At 34.7% G+C, this 13395-nt stretch overlaps 2 protein-coding genes across 2 annotated transcripts; both read right to left on the bottom strand.

Moving 5' to 3' along the window:
- Nucleotides 1–540: 540 nt before the first annotated feature.
- LOC116404593 (NADH dehydrogenase [ubiquinone] 1 alpha subcomplex assembly factor 3-like) lies at nucleotides 541–4549 on the bottom strand. Its single transcript, XM_031887561.1, has 5 exons — nucleotides 3518–4549; nucleotides 3314–3430; nucleotides 3180–3214; nucleotides 1810–1910; nucleotides 541–852 (listed from the first exon to the last, which is right to left on the bottom strand). Exons 1-5 carry the CDS (start codon nucleotides 3691–3693, stop codon nucleotides 766–768), a joined length of 516 nt encoding a protein of 171 aa, XP_031743421.1. The 5' UTR covers nucleotides 3694–4549; the 3' UTR covers nucleotides 541–765.
- A 3309-nt stretch (nucleotides 4550–7858) lies between these two features.
- On the bottom strand, nucleotides 7859–13316 carry LOC101212018 (MLO-like protein 6). The gene is made up of 14 exons (XM_011658916.2): nucleotides 13023–13316; nucleotides 12859–12916; nucleotides 12518–12774; nucleotides 11927–12043; nucleotides 11757–11817; nucleotides 11577–11665; nucleotides 10313–10387; nucleotides 10096–10190; nucleotides 9939–9988; nucleotides 9800–9840; nucleotides 9442–9651; nucleotides 9298–9365; nucleotides 8704–8764; nucleotides 7859–8604 (listed from the first exon to the last, which is right to left on the bottom strand). The coding sequence occupies exons 1-14, from the start codon at nucleotides 13143–13145 to the stop codon at nucleotides 8128–8130; spliced, it is 1782 nt and encodes a 593-aa protein (XP_011657218.1). The 5' UTR covers nucleotides 13146–13316; the 3' UTR covers nucleotides 7859–8127.
- Between the last annotated feature and the right edge of the window lie 79 nt (nucleotides 13317–13395).

Genomic DNA, 13395 nt, shown 5'->3' with positions numbered 1-13395 from the left:
TTTATGACATTCAATAACTATCATCATTTCTTTATTAACGACAGTTAAATAATTGTCACGAATTCTATTATCGTGACATGTATTAATTGTCATGAATATGTTTTTCGCGACAGTTTTTTTTTTGTAAAAATGTCATTGTTTAGTTATTGACGACATTTTTTTCCAGTCAACGATTGTGCAATCGTGACAGTTTTTCGATAACATTAAAATGTCATTGTTTTGCCATTGACGACATTTTTTTCCAGTCAAATATAATGCAATCGTGACAGTTTTTTTTTTAAAAAAAATTGTCATTGTTTATCTTATGACGACATGTTATTCCTGTCACATATAGAGCAATCGTGACAATTTATTTTGTTAAATAACTGTCATCGTTCTCCAATTTACAACAACTATTAACTATCACATTTCTCAATTTCCTATAGTTTTATTCTGTTCTCCATGCAGCTCCACCATTACACGAACCATTAGAATGACAATAATGTAGCTGAGAATGACAAATTTGAAATTATACAAGTTTCACACCAATGTACAAAAAAATAGCCAACACTTTAATATATATACACTATAATTCTTGATGGCAGGTTATGACAATAACAGTATATCTATACAGCAAAAAGGACCAAATGACTCGATAGTTGTAGTCAGTCTACAAATGAGTAGAGATCAAAGCGCTAAGTAATACTTGTAAGATTTGAGAGGTAGAAGAATCCTGCAATTTAGAGGCATCCATAACAACAACCGAGTCTGGCTCTGGGCGGTGGGTCATGAAGAAACTCCATAAGGCAGAAGCGCTGCAGCTACAATTCTACCCTCCTCATTTAGGATATTATAAGTTGATGTCGCATTTCTCTGCAAATAACAAAGCTTTGTTAAGGATAAACATGCCAACTCGAACATAGGTCAACTGGTCTATACATGTACTCTCAACCTCCCCAAGGTCTGAGGTTAAAGGTTAAGTGAAAAGTAGTTGTACAAGAAGAGACAGCCCTCTTCCCAAGTAGAGTGCATAATTCTGCCCTATATCTGAAGTACCCTCATTTTTCAAATATCAAATATCGATTAGGTTTGTAGTGTACGGAAATACATAGGATATGAAGAGAATTGCTGGACATGGATGATTTGCCTTGAGAGAAAGAGAGAGTGCAGATAACTACTTGATCTACAGTAACAAATTATCCATCGTGTCAAAAACTAGTTAAATTTAGACAAAATGAGACCATTCGAGATTCCAAACAGCCCACTGTTTAAACTAGCAAGTCCCCGGTTGATCATTGTAATTGGTAATTTACTCAACAACAACCCACTTGTTTCTTTCTTAAGCAAAAGTTGACATATGGCTCTAAAGATAGTTCTTGAACAGTTGAACTTAACATCATTCTCAAATATCACCTATAATTCAGATCCTATTTCCACTACATCATGTGGGTTGGTTTTTTTTTCTTTTCTTTTTATTGATGAAGAAACATGTGGTTTTTAATATCCTACACTAAAAAGTCTTTAATACCCATCTGATCAAGGGATTGTAAGGAAAAGAGGATGTTACTGGTGAATTGATGACACGTTAATTTATCTTATCACAAACTAGACAATACAGTAACCCACTACAATCTCTTTTGACGAGGCTATTATGGTTGGTGGATGTTTTCCCACCTATTTTCTTATCCTAAACAAAGAATATACTGTTTCCCACCAATAGTCACAGACCCATAAGATAGCTCAAAATCTTGATTTTCAGATGCATGAAAAGTAATTATCTTATGGATCAAGACAAATTCGACAAACAACATAATTTCAAACCAAAAGTACCGTGTCTACAGCTTCCAACTTCATGCCAGTGGAACGAATGAACTGCCTCAATTCAGGATTTACTGGTTCAGTATATCTCCCACAGCCAAGTATTAGAATTTCTGACAATAAGAAAGATTTAAAAAAAATTAAAATTAAGAAAATTAATCAGTTGACAGTAGAAATCAACAAAAATGTGCTAGCAAAGAGCAAATATGAACAATACACGGCACTAAGATGATGACGGCAGAGCTCGAAAATAAACAGAATATTTGGTTTACAGGCTAGCTTATGCATTCAACTTTAAATGGAAGTAATCTCTCATGTCAGATTCTAGAAGAATGCCTAAGAAAGAAAACCATAAACCTTGTTAACAGAAACGTACACTTGACATCCTCATCTCAGAATCAGAGAAAGAATAAAGAAACAAGAGTTTAGGTCTTGGGTAATTCATTCAATGGCTGAAAAGTGCAAATCTTTCACATATTCAAGAAGCTTTTAATTGATAAATATTACGAGTCCACTCTAATTATGTTATTCCTCCCTTTCTCAATAACAAATTTACAAATTCTAGATTCATTCTCCCATCTCCTCTATAACATATTACACGTCCCTTACAACATTAGCTAGCTGATGTAAATATCTCATTTGGTCCTCTTCCCTCTTCTAGCATAATCAAAATAGAGAGAGTATCGGGATCGGGAAGGTGTGAATATCGGCAGAGGTTAGAAGCTATCACCTAGCTGGATGGAGTATTAAGACCGGTCCGGAGTGCCAAAGAAAGGTATATGGAGGGTAGACTTGCTTATCAGCCGAAAGAGAGAGAAGGAAGAAAAAAACGAGAAAGAGTGAAGAAAAAAAAATCCTCATCATCTTCCTGTTTAAAAGCTTCAGATCCGTCTACATTTTTAACTAGGTACACGAGTCAAATTATCAAAAATCTAATTATTTAAACAGCAAAACTAAGGCATGGTTGTATTGTGGGATACTTCAAAGGAACAATTAGGCCACAACCTGCACTATCTCATATGATATCCTCGTCTAAGGCAGACGTGAAAATCTTACCCCACATGTTACAGTATTGAAAGAAGGAAAGGAATGATAAAGTTAAAGTCTTGCTCATGCTCAAGCACAGAAAAACTAGTCCAAGAACCTTACTCGTCCACAGTCGCGGGCCAGCTTGCACTTCACCTCAATAATCTGACAGGACAATACAACTTACCATATAACATTTGGGCACCAATTGCCAAGGAAAATCACAGACGTCCTTTAGTAATAAACACATTTCAATAGAAACGTCAAATCTAGGTATCTTTAGACACTCGTATTAAAACTACTTCAACAATGCCCAATAATTCAACACATTTTCCAAACACAACAACAGATTTTACCTGGAATAGGGCGCACAATCTGGAAGATAGATAAGCTGCAAAAAAAAAAAAAAAAAAAAACATTTCAATCACCAAAAAGAACAAAGGAAGTAAATTGAGTATTGTAAGTTAGGAACAAGAAATGCAAAGCAAACCTATCAGACGTAATTTCCGAAAATTTCTTAGGAGTCCAAGACATCAACAAATTCCCAACACAAAGCAAGCTGCCCTCATAATCCACTCCATTCACAGTGAACCCCGTCTCAGTATACCTTAAATCCCCGCATAAAAGAGTCAAAGATATAAAATTGAGGAAAGAAATCGATGCAAAAGACAAAAAGGAGAAGTTAGGGCAGTACCGTTGAAAACGAAGCTGATCTTCAGGGACATTGTCGATGAGATTGATCTGATCGTAAAGTGAAAAGGCACGTCTCAACGACGGAAGAGGCTGGCTGAAACCAGGCTTCCGGCGATCATTTTTAAGGGTTCTAATTAGATTAGGCAGCGTCGCCACCGCTTTCTGCCTTGCCGCCATTTTTCTCAGGCCCTCTGTCCCCGTCCCGGAGTTTCGCCCCCAAATCCCTTTTTCTCTTTTACTTTTCTTCTTTAGGACATCAACTTTGATATAATTGCATTTTTCATTTAGTGTTTTGCGAAAGAAATCGAGCAGTAGCTTTGCGAAGAGACGACGTGCGACGGAGAGACCGTATACAGACGGCCGGAGAGTCGCGCGGCAGTGCAGACAACGGAGGAGAAGGGATCGGTGGACGGCGGTTGTGAGCGGCGGACGTGGCGGTTACTGCTTCACACGGTGGCTCGGCTTCGACGGGAAACAGAACAAGACGCGGAAACGGTTTCAGCGGCGGTGAGGCTGTGCACGGCGACGCAAATCTGGACCGGGCAGCGGCGGAAGGGCAACGACGCGGTCTTGCGGTGCAGATCTGGACGGCGGCAGATCTGGACGCGTACGGCTGCTTTGCGAACTGAAGAGAAGAGGAGAAGGGTCGCGGCGCTCGGCTTCAGTAGGGGAGACGCGGCGGTTTGCGGCAGGGCTGCGGACGGAAGAAGAAAATGGAAGGGAAGGGAGGCGACGGTTTGCGGCGGGGCTGCGAACGGGAAGGAGAAGAGGAATGGAGGTCGGTCGGTGGCGGTTTTGCTTCGCGAACGGAGAGAAGGGGAAGGATGGGGCGGCTGGGCTGCGGCGGAAAGAAAGACGGAAGGGAACGGCGGAAGGAAAAGAGAAAAGAGAAGGAAAGGAGAAGGAGACGGTGGAGTCGTCGCGGCGTACGGGAGGAAGGAGAAGAGGCGCGGCGGTTGCGGCTGGGGAGAAGGGGAAGGACGCACGGGGAGGAAGAAGGAAATAGGGAAAAGAAAGAAAAAGGAAAAAGAAAAGAAAAGAAAAAAAGAAAAAAATTTTAACCCTAACATTCTATGACAGTTAATAACTGTCACGAAAAGTGTTTTCCGAAAAATTCCGTCTTTTCCCGCCAAAAATGCGAAATTTTATATTTCGTGACAGTTTTTTTTTCTTCCATTCATTTTTTGAGATATATAACTGTCATTGTAGGGTAGTTTTCTTCTAGTGTCAAAACAAAAAAAAAAAAGTCAAACTGGAAGGTCATGAAGGTATGTAAATTTGTCTGTTAGGATAGTTGTAAATTAGTTATTACTTTTAACATACATGTATATTGTTGTATGTGCATCCATAGTCTTCCAAACAATCAGGGGTAGTAGAATGCGAGTACTATGTCATGCCGTTCATGCGTGAAATAATTTTGTCAAGCAGTATTTGCATTGTAGATATCGTAAGTATACCAATTTTAAAAATATCATCATGTCATTTATTTTGAATCAAACTCATGTACATACTATCAAGGTGACATCGATGAAGTTAGATCTGAATGGACAGAGTTCCTATCTAAGCACATATATCGTGCTTAGCGTTAGACTTTTTTGTAAACTTTTTTTGAAGTATTTTGTTGATCTTTTTTTGTGGATATAATTTTGTTGAACATGAAGGACATGTATGTAAATGTTTAAACCATATTTTTTAACAAACTAAAGGACCATAGAGGTAAGTTTAAAAGTTCCCATCTCACATTTACATATATGTTCCCAACTGAGAATTAAATTTAAACGAATATGAATGTTTCTGCATTTTTTTTCTTAGGAAGACTCATGTATTTTTGAAGTATAAGTCTGTGTTCATGGAACCCTTTTATTTGAGGGCATACAACAAGCAGAAATTGTCGCAATTCGACCCCCGACCTCTCAATTATAAAATTACGTTATTTCTAATTTTATAATTTGAATCTACTTCGTTTTTCATTTTCCATTTTCTTTAAGTTCAGGTTTTTCATGAAGAATTGTGCATCTTACAAGCTTTTCGTTTTTCATTTTCTGCAAGTTTGAATAAGATCATGTTTCATGTTGAGTTTGCAAATTAAGTTATATTTCATTTAGAGGACGCATACTTAAGGATATACTTATATTTCAGTTAGGAAAGCATTATTTGTAATTTTAGAATTTGAATATACTCTGTTGCTTCACATCCAATTGTGCCTAGGGGCTGGAATTGGATTGTTTACATGGGTCAATTTCCAACCCTCAATTTATTTGTAACTTCCTTTTTATTTTATGTATTCTCAACTTTACCATCCTTCCATACATATTGATTTCTTCATTTTAAAAATATATATATATAGATTTTGCGTTTTTAGTTAAGGCAGAGGGGAGGGTGGAGGAATTAAGGGCAATGGGGGAGAATGAGGGAATTAGGGGGCTGGAATTGGACAGTTTACATGGGTCAATTTCTAGCCCTCGACTTGAATTGATTAATCATTTAGGGGAAGGGGGGAATTAAGGGCATTCTAGCCCTCTTGACAGTTTGCATTGTTATTTTCAGCCCTCTTGACTGTATATACATATTTTTTTCATAATTTGTAACTTACCGCTTATATACTTACAAGTTTCAACACTCTAGTTATTCTCTTATAATCTCACAATTGTTTTTAATGTACTTGTAAAATCTTTCAAACTTGATTGGAAATGTTATAATTGAAGTTATGGTTATTGTTCTCTTCTGTGTATTAACTAGCTTTAAATAAAACCTTCTTTTAAATGTTCTTACTCTAAAATGAGATTTTGTCTTCTTACTAGGTTTGGAAGAATCCATTGGAGCAGTGAAGCCAACATGGAGCAATGGATTGATATAGGACCTTTGTATGGTTGGTAGAAAAATTTTGGTTCCAATGTACTAATGTTAAACTTGTTGGTACCTAAAGATCTTAATGTTTATTCTTTTTGTGTGTAAACTACCTTTCAATGGATGTACGAATATTACAAAGTGTATTATAGCGTATATATATTAAAGGTCGACTCTTTGTTTCCATATGAGTGTGATGTATTGGTTAGTGTAATGGAATAGCGACAAGAAGAACAGTGAAAAACTCTAGTATTTGAGGAATATACTACAAGAAAAAAATGTCATAATATACGAATTCATGACATTTTATAATTATTGTCAATATTAAAACAATGACAATTTAATTTTATAAAAAGCTGTCACGATTGGCCTATCTTTGACAGGAAAAGATGTTATAATATACAAATTCGTGAAATCTTATAATTGTCGTCAATAGCGAAACAATGACATTTGCTTTTATAAAAAACTGTCACAATTGACATATCCTTGACAGGAAAAATTGTCATAATATATGAATTTGAGAAATTTTTGTAACTGTCATAAATACCGAAATGATGACATTTATTTTTATAAAAACTGTCACGATTGATATATCTTTGACATATACAAAAATGTCATAATAAACGAATTCGCAACATTTTTGTAAATGTCGTTAATAGGCAAATGATGACAGTTATTTGTTGTTATAAAATAAAATATGACAGTTATTTGTTGTCATAGAATAAAAAATAATGACATTTATTTTCTGTCATAAAAAATTTATTTCCACAACAGGCGATACTATGACTATAAATAATTGTCACAGATTTTGTTCGCGATAGAAAATAACTATTGTCGTAGACCATTTATATTGGAGTGGTAAAAGCAACTAGATTTTATGGTAATGAACTCAATAATGTATGATATTTGATGATTTGGTCTCATTTTTATTTTGATTTTGAAGATTCAATCCAAACTTAAATATGTCAACAAATTAAAAGATGGCTCACATTCACACTATGAACCAAAAGAATAATTGAGAATCTAAGTCTAAATTACCCATGTGAAAGTGGTCCATTATTTAATTAATAAAAAGCAAAGCAAATGTAAAAGGTATCCCCAAAGTCAAAAAAAAAAAAAAAAAAGAAAAAGAAAGAAAAGTAACCTTAAAATAAATTTATTGCTTATAGGAGGATGCTGACAAAAACTAAAAATGATAAAGAGTATGATTTCGTTGGAGTTAGCGGGGGGTCGTTGTTGAGATTGTGAAGTTGAGCGAGTTTACTCATGTCCTCTTCTTTGATTGGTGTGCCTGTGGTGCAAATAGGATGCCACATTGCTTGGCCTACATGGGCAGTGTTGTAATGACAAATTGGATTGGTTTGTTTATTGCAATCTACCTAAGTAACTCATTTCTTTGTATTATTTTGGATTTTGCTCTTCTCAACCTCTATTGAGAAGTCTGATGGGTTATGTTTAGTTTCTTTAAATGAAATTGGCTTTTTAAAACCAAAAAAAAAACCACAAAAATCTCCCATTTACATCAACCAACAATAAAGTGTATAAATACAACCAAAGAAAAAGAAAAGCTCTACTTCTATTTTTTCCTTTATAATTATACCAACCCCCAACCTCACCCCAAATGATGTGATAATAATATACAGAACAATGCAACCAAAAAATTGCATCATTTCAAAAAGAATAACTCCAATCATCAACGGTCAAGATTGAATCTCGCCTACAATAATAGCAATTAACAAAAGAAAAAAAAAGTTAAAATTAGCATTATACTCTATCAACTCTTCTATCGAATGAGAATTCGTTAGACCCCACGTCAATTTCATGGTGCTCAATATTTGTTGGGTTTATTGACTGGGTCGTTCGGTCGGGTTGAGGCGATTCAACATCGACATCAAGATCCCCGGCCTCCACATCACGGTGATGGTTGGAAATGGAGCCGTCGCCGGGATGGGGACGACGATGAAAGTGGTGAGAAGGGGAAGGGGAAGGGGAATCAGGGTCCCACTGATCGGTGTCGAAATTGGATCTTCTAGGAGACGTATGAACGCTATCTAATTCGCTTCGATAGTGGCGAAGGAGGTGGACGGGTGACAAGTGGTGGGAGGGGGTTGCAGGGCGGCTCGACATCGGCGTCATTGAGCCACGATTTTGTTTTATGTGTTTACGAGCGGTGTGGTGCCAATTTCTCAACGCCGTCGCTACTCTTTCGTTGAAAATCGTGGGCTTCATCGTCGAACCCATCTTAATAATTGAAAATTTTAATTAGAGTTAATGATAATGGAATAGAATTTATATTATATGGGTTTGAGATGTAATGCATTTTTTTTTAGTGAAACATACCTGTGTGACTAGAGCGTAAAGTGGCAATGTGACATAACTGCAAAGGATTTGAACGAGAACCCTGATGCAATAATCAAATAATATGATCACTTTATTGTAATTTACACAAACTAAAGCAGATAACTTGATTGAACATCAATTATACCATTTTGATCTATACCCACCATATAATTATAATCAACTCCGTGTTCCAAATGCTTCATAAACATGTCTTACTTTTATAACTTTATTACTATTATAAATATATAAATTAGTCTCTTTTAGCCTTTCTTTTTATGAAATTTGAAAATTGGAAACCTAAAGATATATTGAAAAGACATAAATTAATAAACCAAAATGTAAGAACTAAATGTGAAATGAAAAAAAAGTATTAAAACAAAACTCTATCATATGAAATTATGTGATAGGATATTGATGCACATTATATATATACGGAGGCTGATGTAATTATGTTTGGAAGAAGAAAAAATGCAATATTTGTGACATGAGACTTTATAATTTAAAAAATTAATGAGGGGAATATAAAATTTACCTAACTTTGATGCATAGTGTAAATGGAATAAGAATATGTTGGGTGTGGTTAGTGAAATTTACCCCATTGTTATTCTGATGACCAAATCCTCTGTGTGCTCATGGAAACAAGATTTCATCCCAAATTCTTTCTGGAAAAATAAAAAACATATAGATGAGAAGAAAAAGGAGAGAAGAATACTTAAAAAAAAAAGAAAATAGAAATACCCAAGTCCAAGCAAAAAAGGCAAGCTGAAAGGCATTCTGGAAGAGGACAAAATTGATAAGGTAAAGAATAAGACGAGGGCGATTGAACCAAAAAAGGTCATCCCCTGGCTCTACCACCGGCACTCCTTTCACCACTTCTCCTCTTTCTTGTATCCTCAGCGCCATTTTCGTTATTATCACTTGCAACTTTGTCCCCACCAATAACACTATCTGCATACACACCACCACCACCATTTTTATATCGATAACATTTTCAACACAAACCAAAATTAATGAATCAAATAAAAAGTAGACCAAAAAAGAAAGCTATTAATTATCCCTAAATATCAAATTGACACCATATATTTCTCAATCTTACAATTAACGGAACAAAGGGTAGCCATAGATAAGCCCTCCACCCTGCCAAACAAACAAACAAATTAAGATTGATTCATTATAATATATAATTTAATTAGCTTAATTAATTAAGTAATAATTAATTATGATATTCCACTCACCGTGGGTGTTGAAAAGTAGGAAGAGGACAGCAAAGAACCATATCGGAGGGCTGTTAATTAAAGATGTTTAAATTAATTTAAAGCTTTGAGGGGGGTAGGGAATAATAATATGTGAATAAGTAAAATGAAGAGGGGCTGAATTGGTAACACATTTTACCTGATACTGACCACCACCTTGAAATCTTCTTCAAGAGATCGTTTTATGTATTTTTGAAAGTCAAATTTCTGATCGCTGTGCGGTGCCAGATGTGCCTAATCAATATCATATGCTAATTGCTTTAAACCTCAAATTAAAAATATCTTCAAATTATCACAAAAACACACACACACACACACATATATATATATTTATTTAAAAACAATATTGAACTAACCATGACGAAACCATGTCTTAAGGTCAAGTAATCAACCTTTGGAACCGACCTAACGAATTGTCTGAAGAAACAAACCTATCCACACAAAAAGAAAGAAAGAAAAGAAAAAAGATTCATTAATTAGGGCTGCAACCAACAAAGAATTAAAGAGAAGAAAAGATCGACAAAAGAAAGAGTACTTCCAATAATTCTTTTGACTTTTTATATAATAATAAATTTGCACTGATTGATGTCCTTCATTATTCATATTATGATTTTCTAAATTAGTAGTATGGGAAAATCAGGAGCCAATGATAATGATTAGAAGCCATGCACACGCTAAGGGTTAAAAGAGATTGATCGCCAAAGCAAGAATTTTGGTTAATAACCAAAAAATAGTCAACATCGTAAAACCATTTCTACCTTAGGTTCCATCAATTTCATAATTATGTGGCCAAAAAATAAATATAGTATGAAATTTAAAATCACATACTATATTTTTAAACAAAATAAAAACTATAAAATTCTAGAGTGTATCATTCAAAGAATCCAATCAAAGACTAGAGAAAAAAAATTGTTTATTTTATTAACTAAAATTTGCCACAAAACCATTTATTTTCTAAAAACATTTCGAAATGTTTTTCAAACATATCATAAATAAAAATATGTACTTATTTTCATTCAAGTCATTATACTTTTTTAAAAATGACTATTATGATATGTAGGTTCCATTTTTGAAAGCATTAAAATAGAGGTATTTTTTCCATCCAAATGAGTCAAAATTAAGAATATAAATATCAAAATAAAAGTTAGAGAGATGAATATTTAAACATTAAAATAAAAGAACAAAAAGTTGGGGGCGAAGGGCATAGACAAAGAAATGTGAAAGGATAAAAAAGTGTCCCCTAAAAAGGCAAAAGAAATACGTAAAACAGAGGAAATAACGGTAAAAGAAATATTAATATAACATAATGATTCAAACACGTTCAATGACGCTACGTTTTACAATCCCAGCGCCCTAAAAAATTGATCATAGGAAAAAAGGAAAAAAAAGAAAAGTATAATCATAAGCTTTGCAAAATTTAGGAGTTGCTAATAGTAATTTTCCAAAACTATGGATAGTAATTAAATTGGAAAGAAATTAAAAAAGAAAAGGGGAAGCACATGGTGTGGTATTAATTAAGTGGTGGTCCCTAATCTAATTAACCAAAGTCCATAAAACCTCATAAAGTCTGTTTCCGCTTAATTAATAATGTAAATAAAGAGAGATTATTTTTCAACTTACAATCCATATGAGGAAAGGGGATTTTGTCCAAAAGCTTAAATGTCTTCTCCCAAATGACGTGTCTCTTGCAAATCGAAACCGTTCCGGATCTGTTGTGTTTGAACACAATCATTAGCATAAATAATTCTTATCTATACATTTTTAATTAAGTTTGTTTGAAATTAAAATATTTGGATTTACCGTGTGAGAATTGATACTCCACAGTTCTTGTCTCTTTTTCCCATGACTTCCAACTTCTCATCTGTTTATATATTTCAATTTTGAAAAAACATATTACTGGATCATCCTAAAAAATAATCTTTATACATACATATATATATATATATATATGAAAATTTAAATGAAATTACCTTGGCATTGCCCAAAGCTAAAGTTAAAACACAATACAAAACATGGAAAACTGCCAGTACGAAGATGAATATATGTAGCTGATGAATACCCCCTTCCGATACAAATGGAACTTTACCCTGTGTCATATTTAAATTACTCACCGTTAAAGTTATCAATAAATAAGAGTATGTCGCAATCAATTACTAAAAACCATAAATATGATAAAACCTCTAAAACAAAAACTAGATATAAATTTTGTTATACGTGCAAACTGATATTTAAGTTTAGTTTTTCATTTTTTTTAATATTTTTAGTCTAAATACAGTATTATATATATATTAATGTACATATTAAGATTTTTTTGGTAAATTGACAGGTGTCGAATTTTAATTTGATGCAACAGAAATGGTGATGTCAAATTTAATTAAACAGTTTTTGCTTGTGGATGTAGATAACTAGACTCAATTCAAAAGGACTCACTTTTCAAAATCGTTTACAAAGACTCCGACGTGTCGTTTTCGTAATCAAATACTTTTTTGTAAACTAACATTTGTTTAACTAATTAATAATTAATGAATCTCTTAGTTGGTTGTGTAAATAATTGTAAATACCTTGGCAGCACATTTGTCGGTACCACCGGCAGCGGCGAGGGAACGGCGGAAGGTGGCGTTGACGTGATGGGAGAGGGCGAGAAGTTTTCGACGATTTTGGTCGGAATCGACGAGGTCAGCTTCTTTAGTTAATTCTTCTTCTCTTTGAGGACTACATGGATGCCACGTGGCTGCCACGTCAGGTGGTATACAAACATTTGTGATTAGGCTTTGTCCCACCGTCAGCAGCAGCGATATGAATCCCAACAGCATCAGTTCTGCCATTTCATCGTTATGATCAAATCTTCATTTTACTCTTTTTAATTTAAATTAAATTATCTAATTTTCCGACAAATAGATACCTGATTTAATCTTCTCCAGAGCTTCGTAGAGAGCTCGTTTGTGTTTCTTCTTTAGCCACTAAAATCCAATTTTGAAAAAGTGAGACAAAAGAAAAGGAAGGAAATAATAATGGGGTTTGATGATCAAGTGATGAAACGATGCCGTATTTGGGTTTGGGGTGTACCTTTCCGATGAGATGGAGAATGTGTTCGATGATAATAGAAATCAGAACCAAAACAAAGCACACGGCGGCGACGGCCCATGTCGGCGTCTCTTCCAAGGACCTTCCGGCGCCACCTCCGGCCATGAAAATTTTGCAGAGAGAGAGAAGAAGAAGAAGAAGAAATGTAAATAAATTGTTAAAGAGGGGTTAATTAGGAGAGAGATATGTATGTATTTGAAGAGAAAGAAAGGGAGGGGATATAAAGGGAAATATAAAAATGGGGAAGGTTGGAAGTGTAAGGCGATGACTTTGACTTTAGAACGCGTAGGGAAACAAACAGAGAGAAGGGAATTAGAACTGTACATATGAACTATGAAGATTCCTCCTTTCATAC

This window comes from Cucumis sativus, chromosome 6, assembly GCF_000004075.3.
Source record: "Cucumis sativus cultivar 9930 chromosome 6, Cucumber_9930_V3, whole genome shotgun sequence".
Lineage (NCBI taxonomy): Eukaryota > Viridiplantae > Streptophyta > Magnoliopsida > Cucurbitales > Cucurbitaceae > Cucumis > Cucumis sativus.
Note: the sequence above shows the minus strand (reverse complement) of the source record. Positions and strands in the feature narration are given on the sequence as shown.

Bases quoted from the DNA above. Each gene is read 5' to 3' on its own strand.
- LOC116404593 (XM_031887561.1), bottom strand. From the start codon at position 3,693: ATGGCGGCAAGGCAGAAAGCGGTGGCGACGCTGCCTAATCTAATTAGA. The intron at 3,431-3,517 runs GTACTGCCCTAA...CGGGGATTTAAG, and splicing joins GATCAGCTTCGTTTTCAACG to GTATACTGAGACGGGGTTCA. The intron at 1,911-3,179 runs GTAAAATCTGTT...TCTTATTGTCAG, and splicing joins GATTGTGCGCCCTATTCCAG to AAATTCTAATACTTGGCTGT.
- LOC101212018 (XM_011658916.2), bottom strand. From the start codon at position 13,145: ATGGCCGGAGGTGGCGCCGGAAGGTCCTTGGAAGAGACGCCGACATGG. The intron at 12,775-12,858 runs GTATCTATTTGT...ATGAAATGGCAG, and splicing joins TCTGGAGAAGATTAAATCAG to AACTGATGCTGTTGGGATTC. The intron at 9,366-9,441 runs GTATTTCTATTT...TTATTTTTCCAG, and splicing joins CCTTTTTTGCTTGGACTTGG to AAAGAATTTGGGATGAAATC.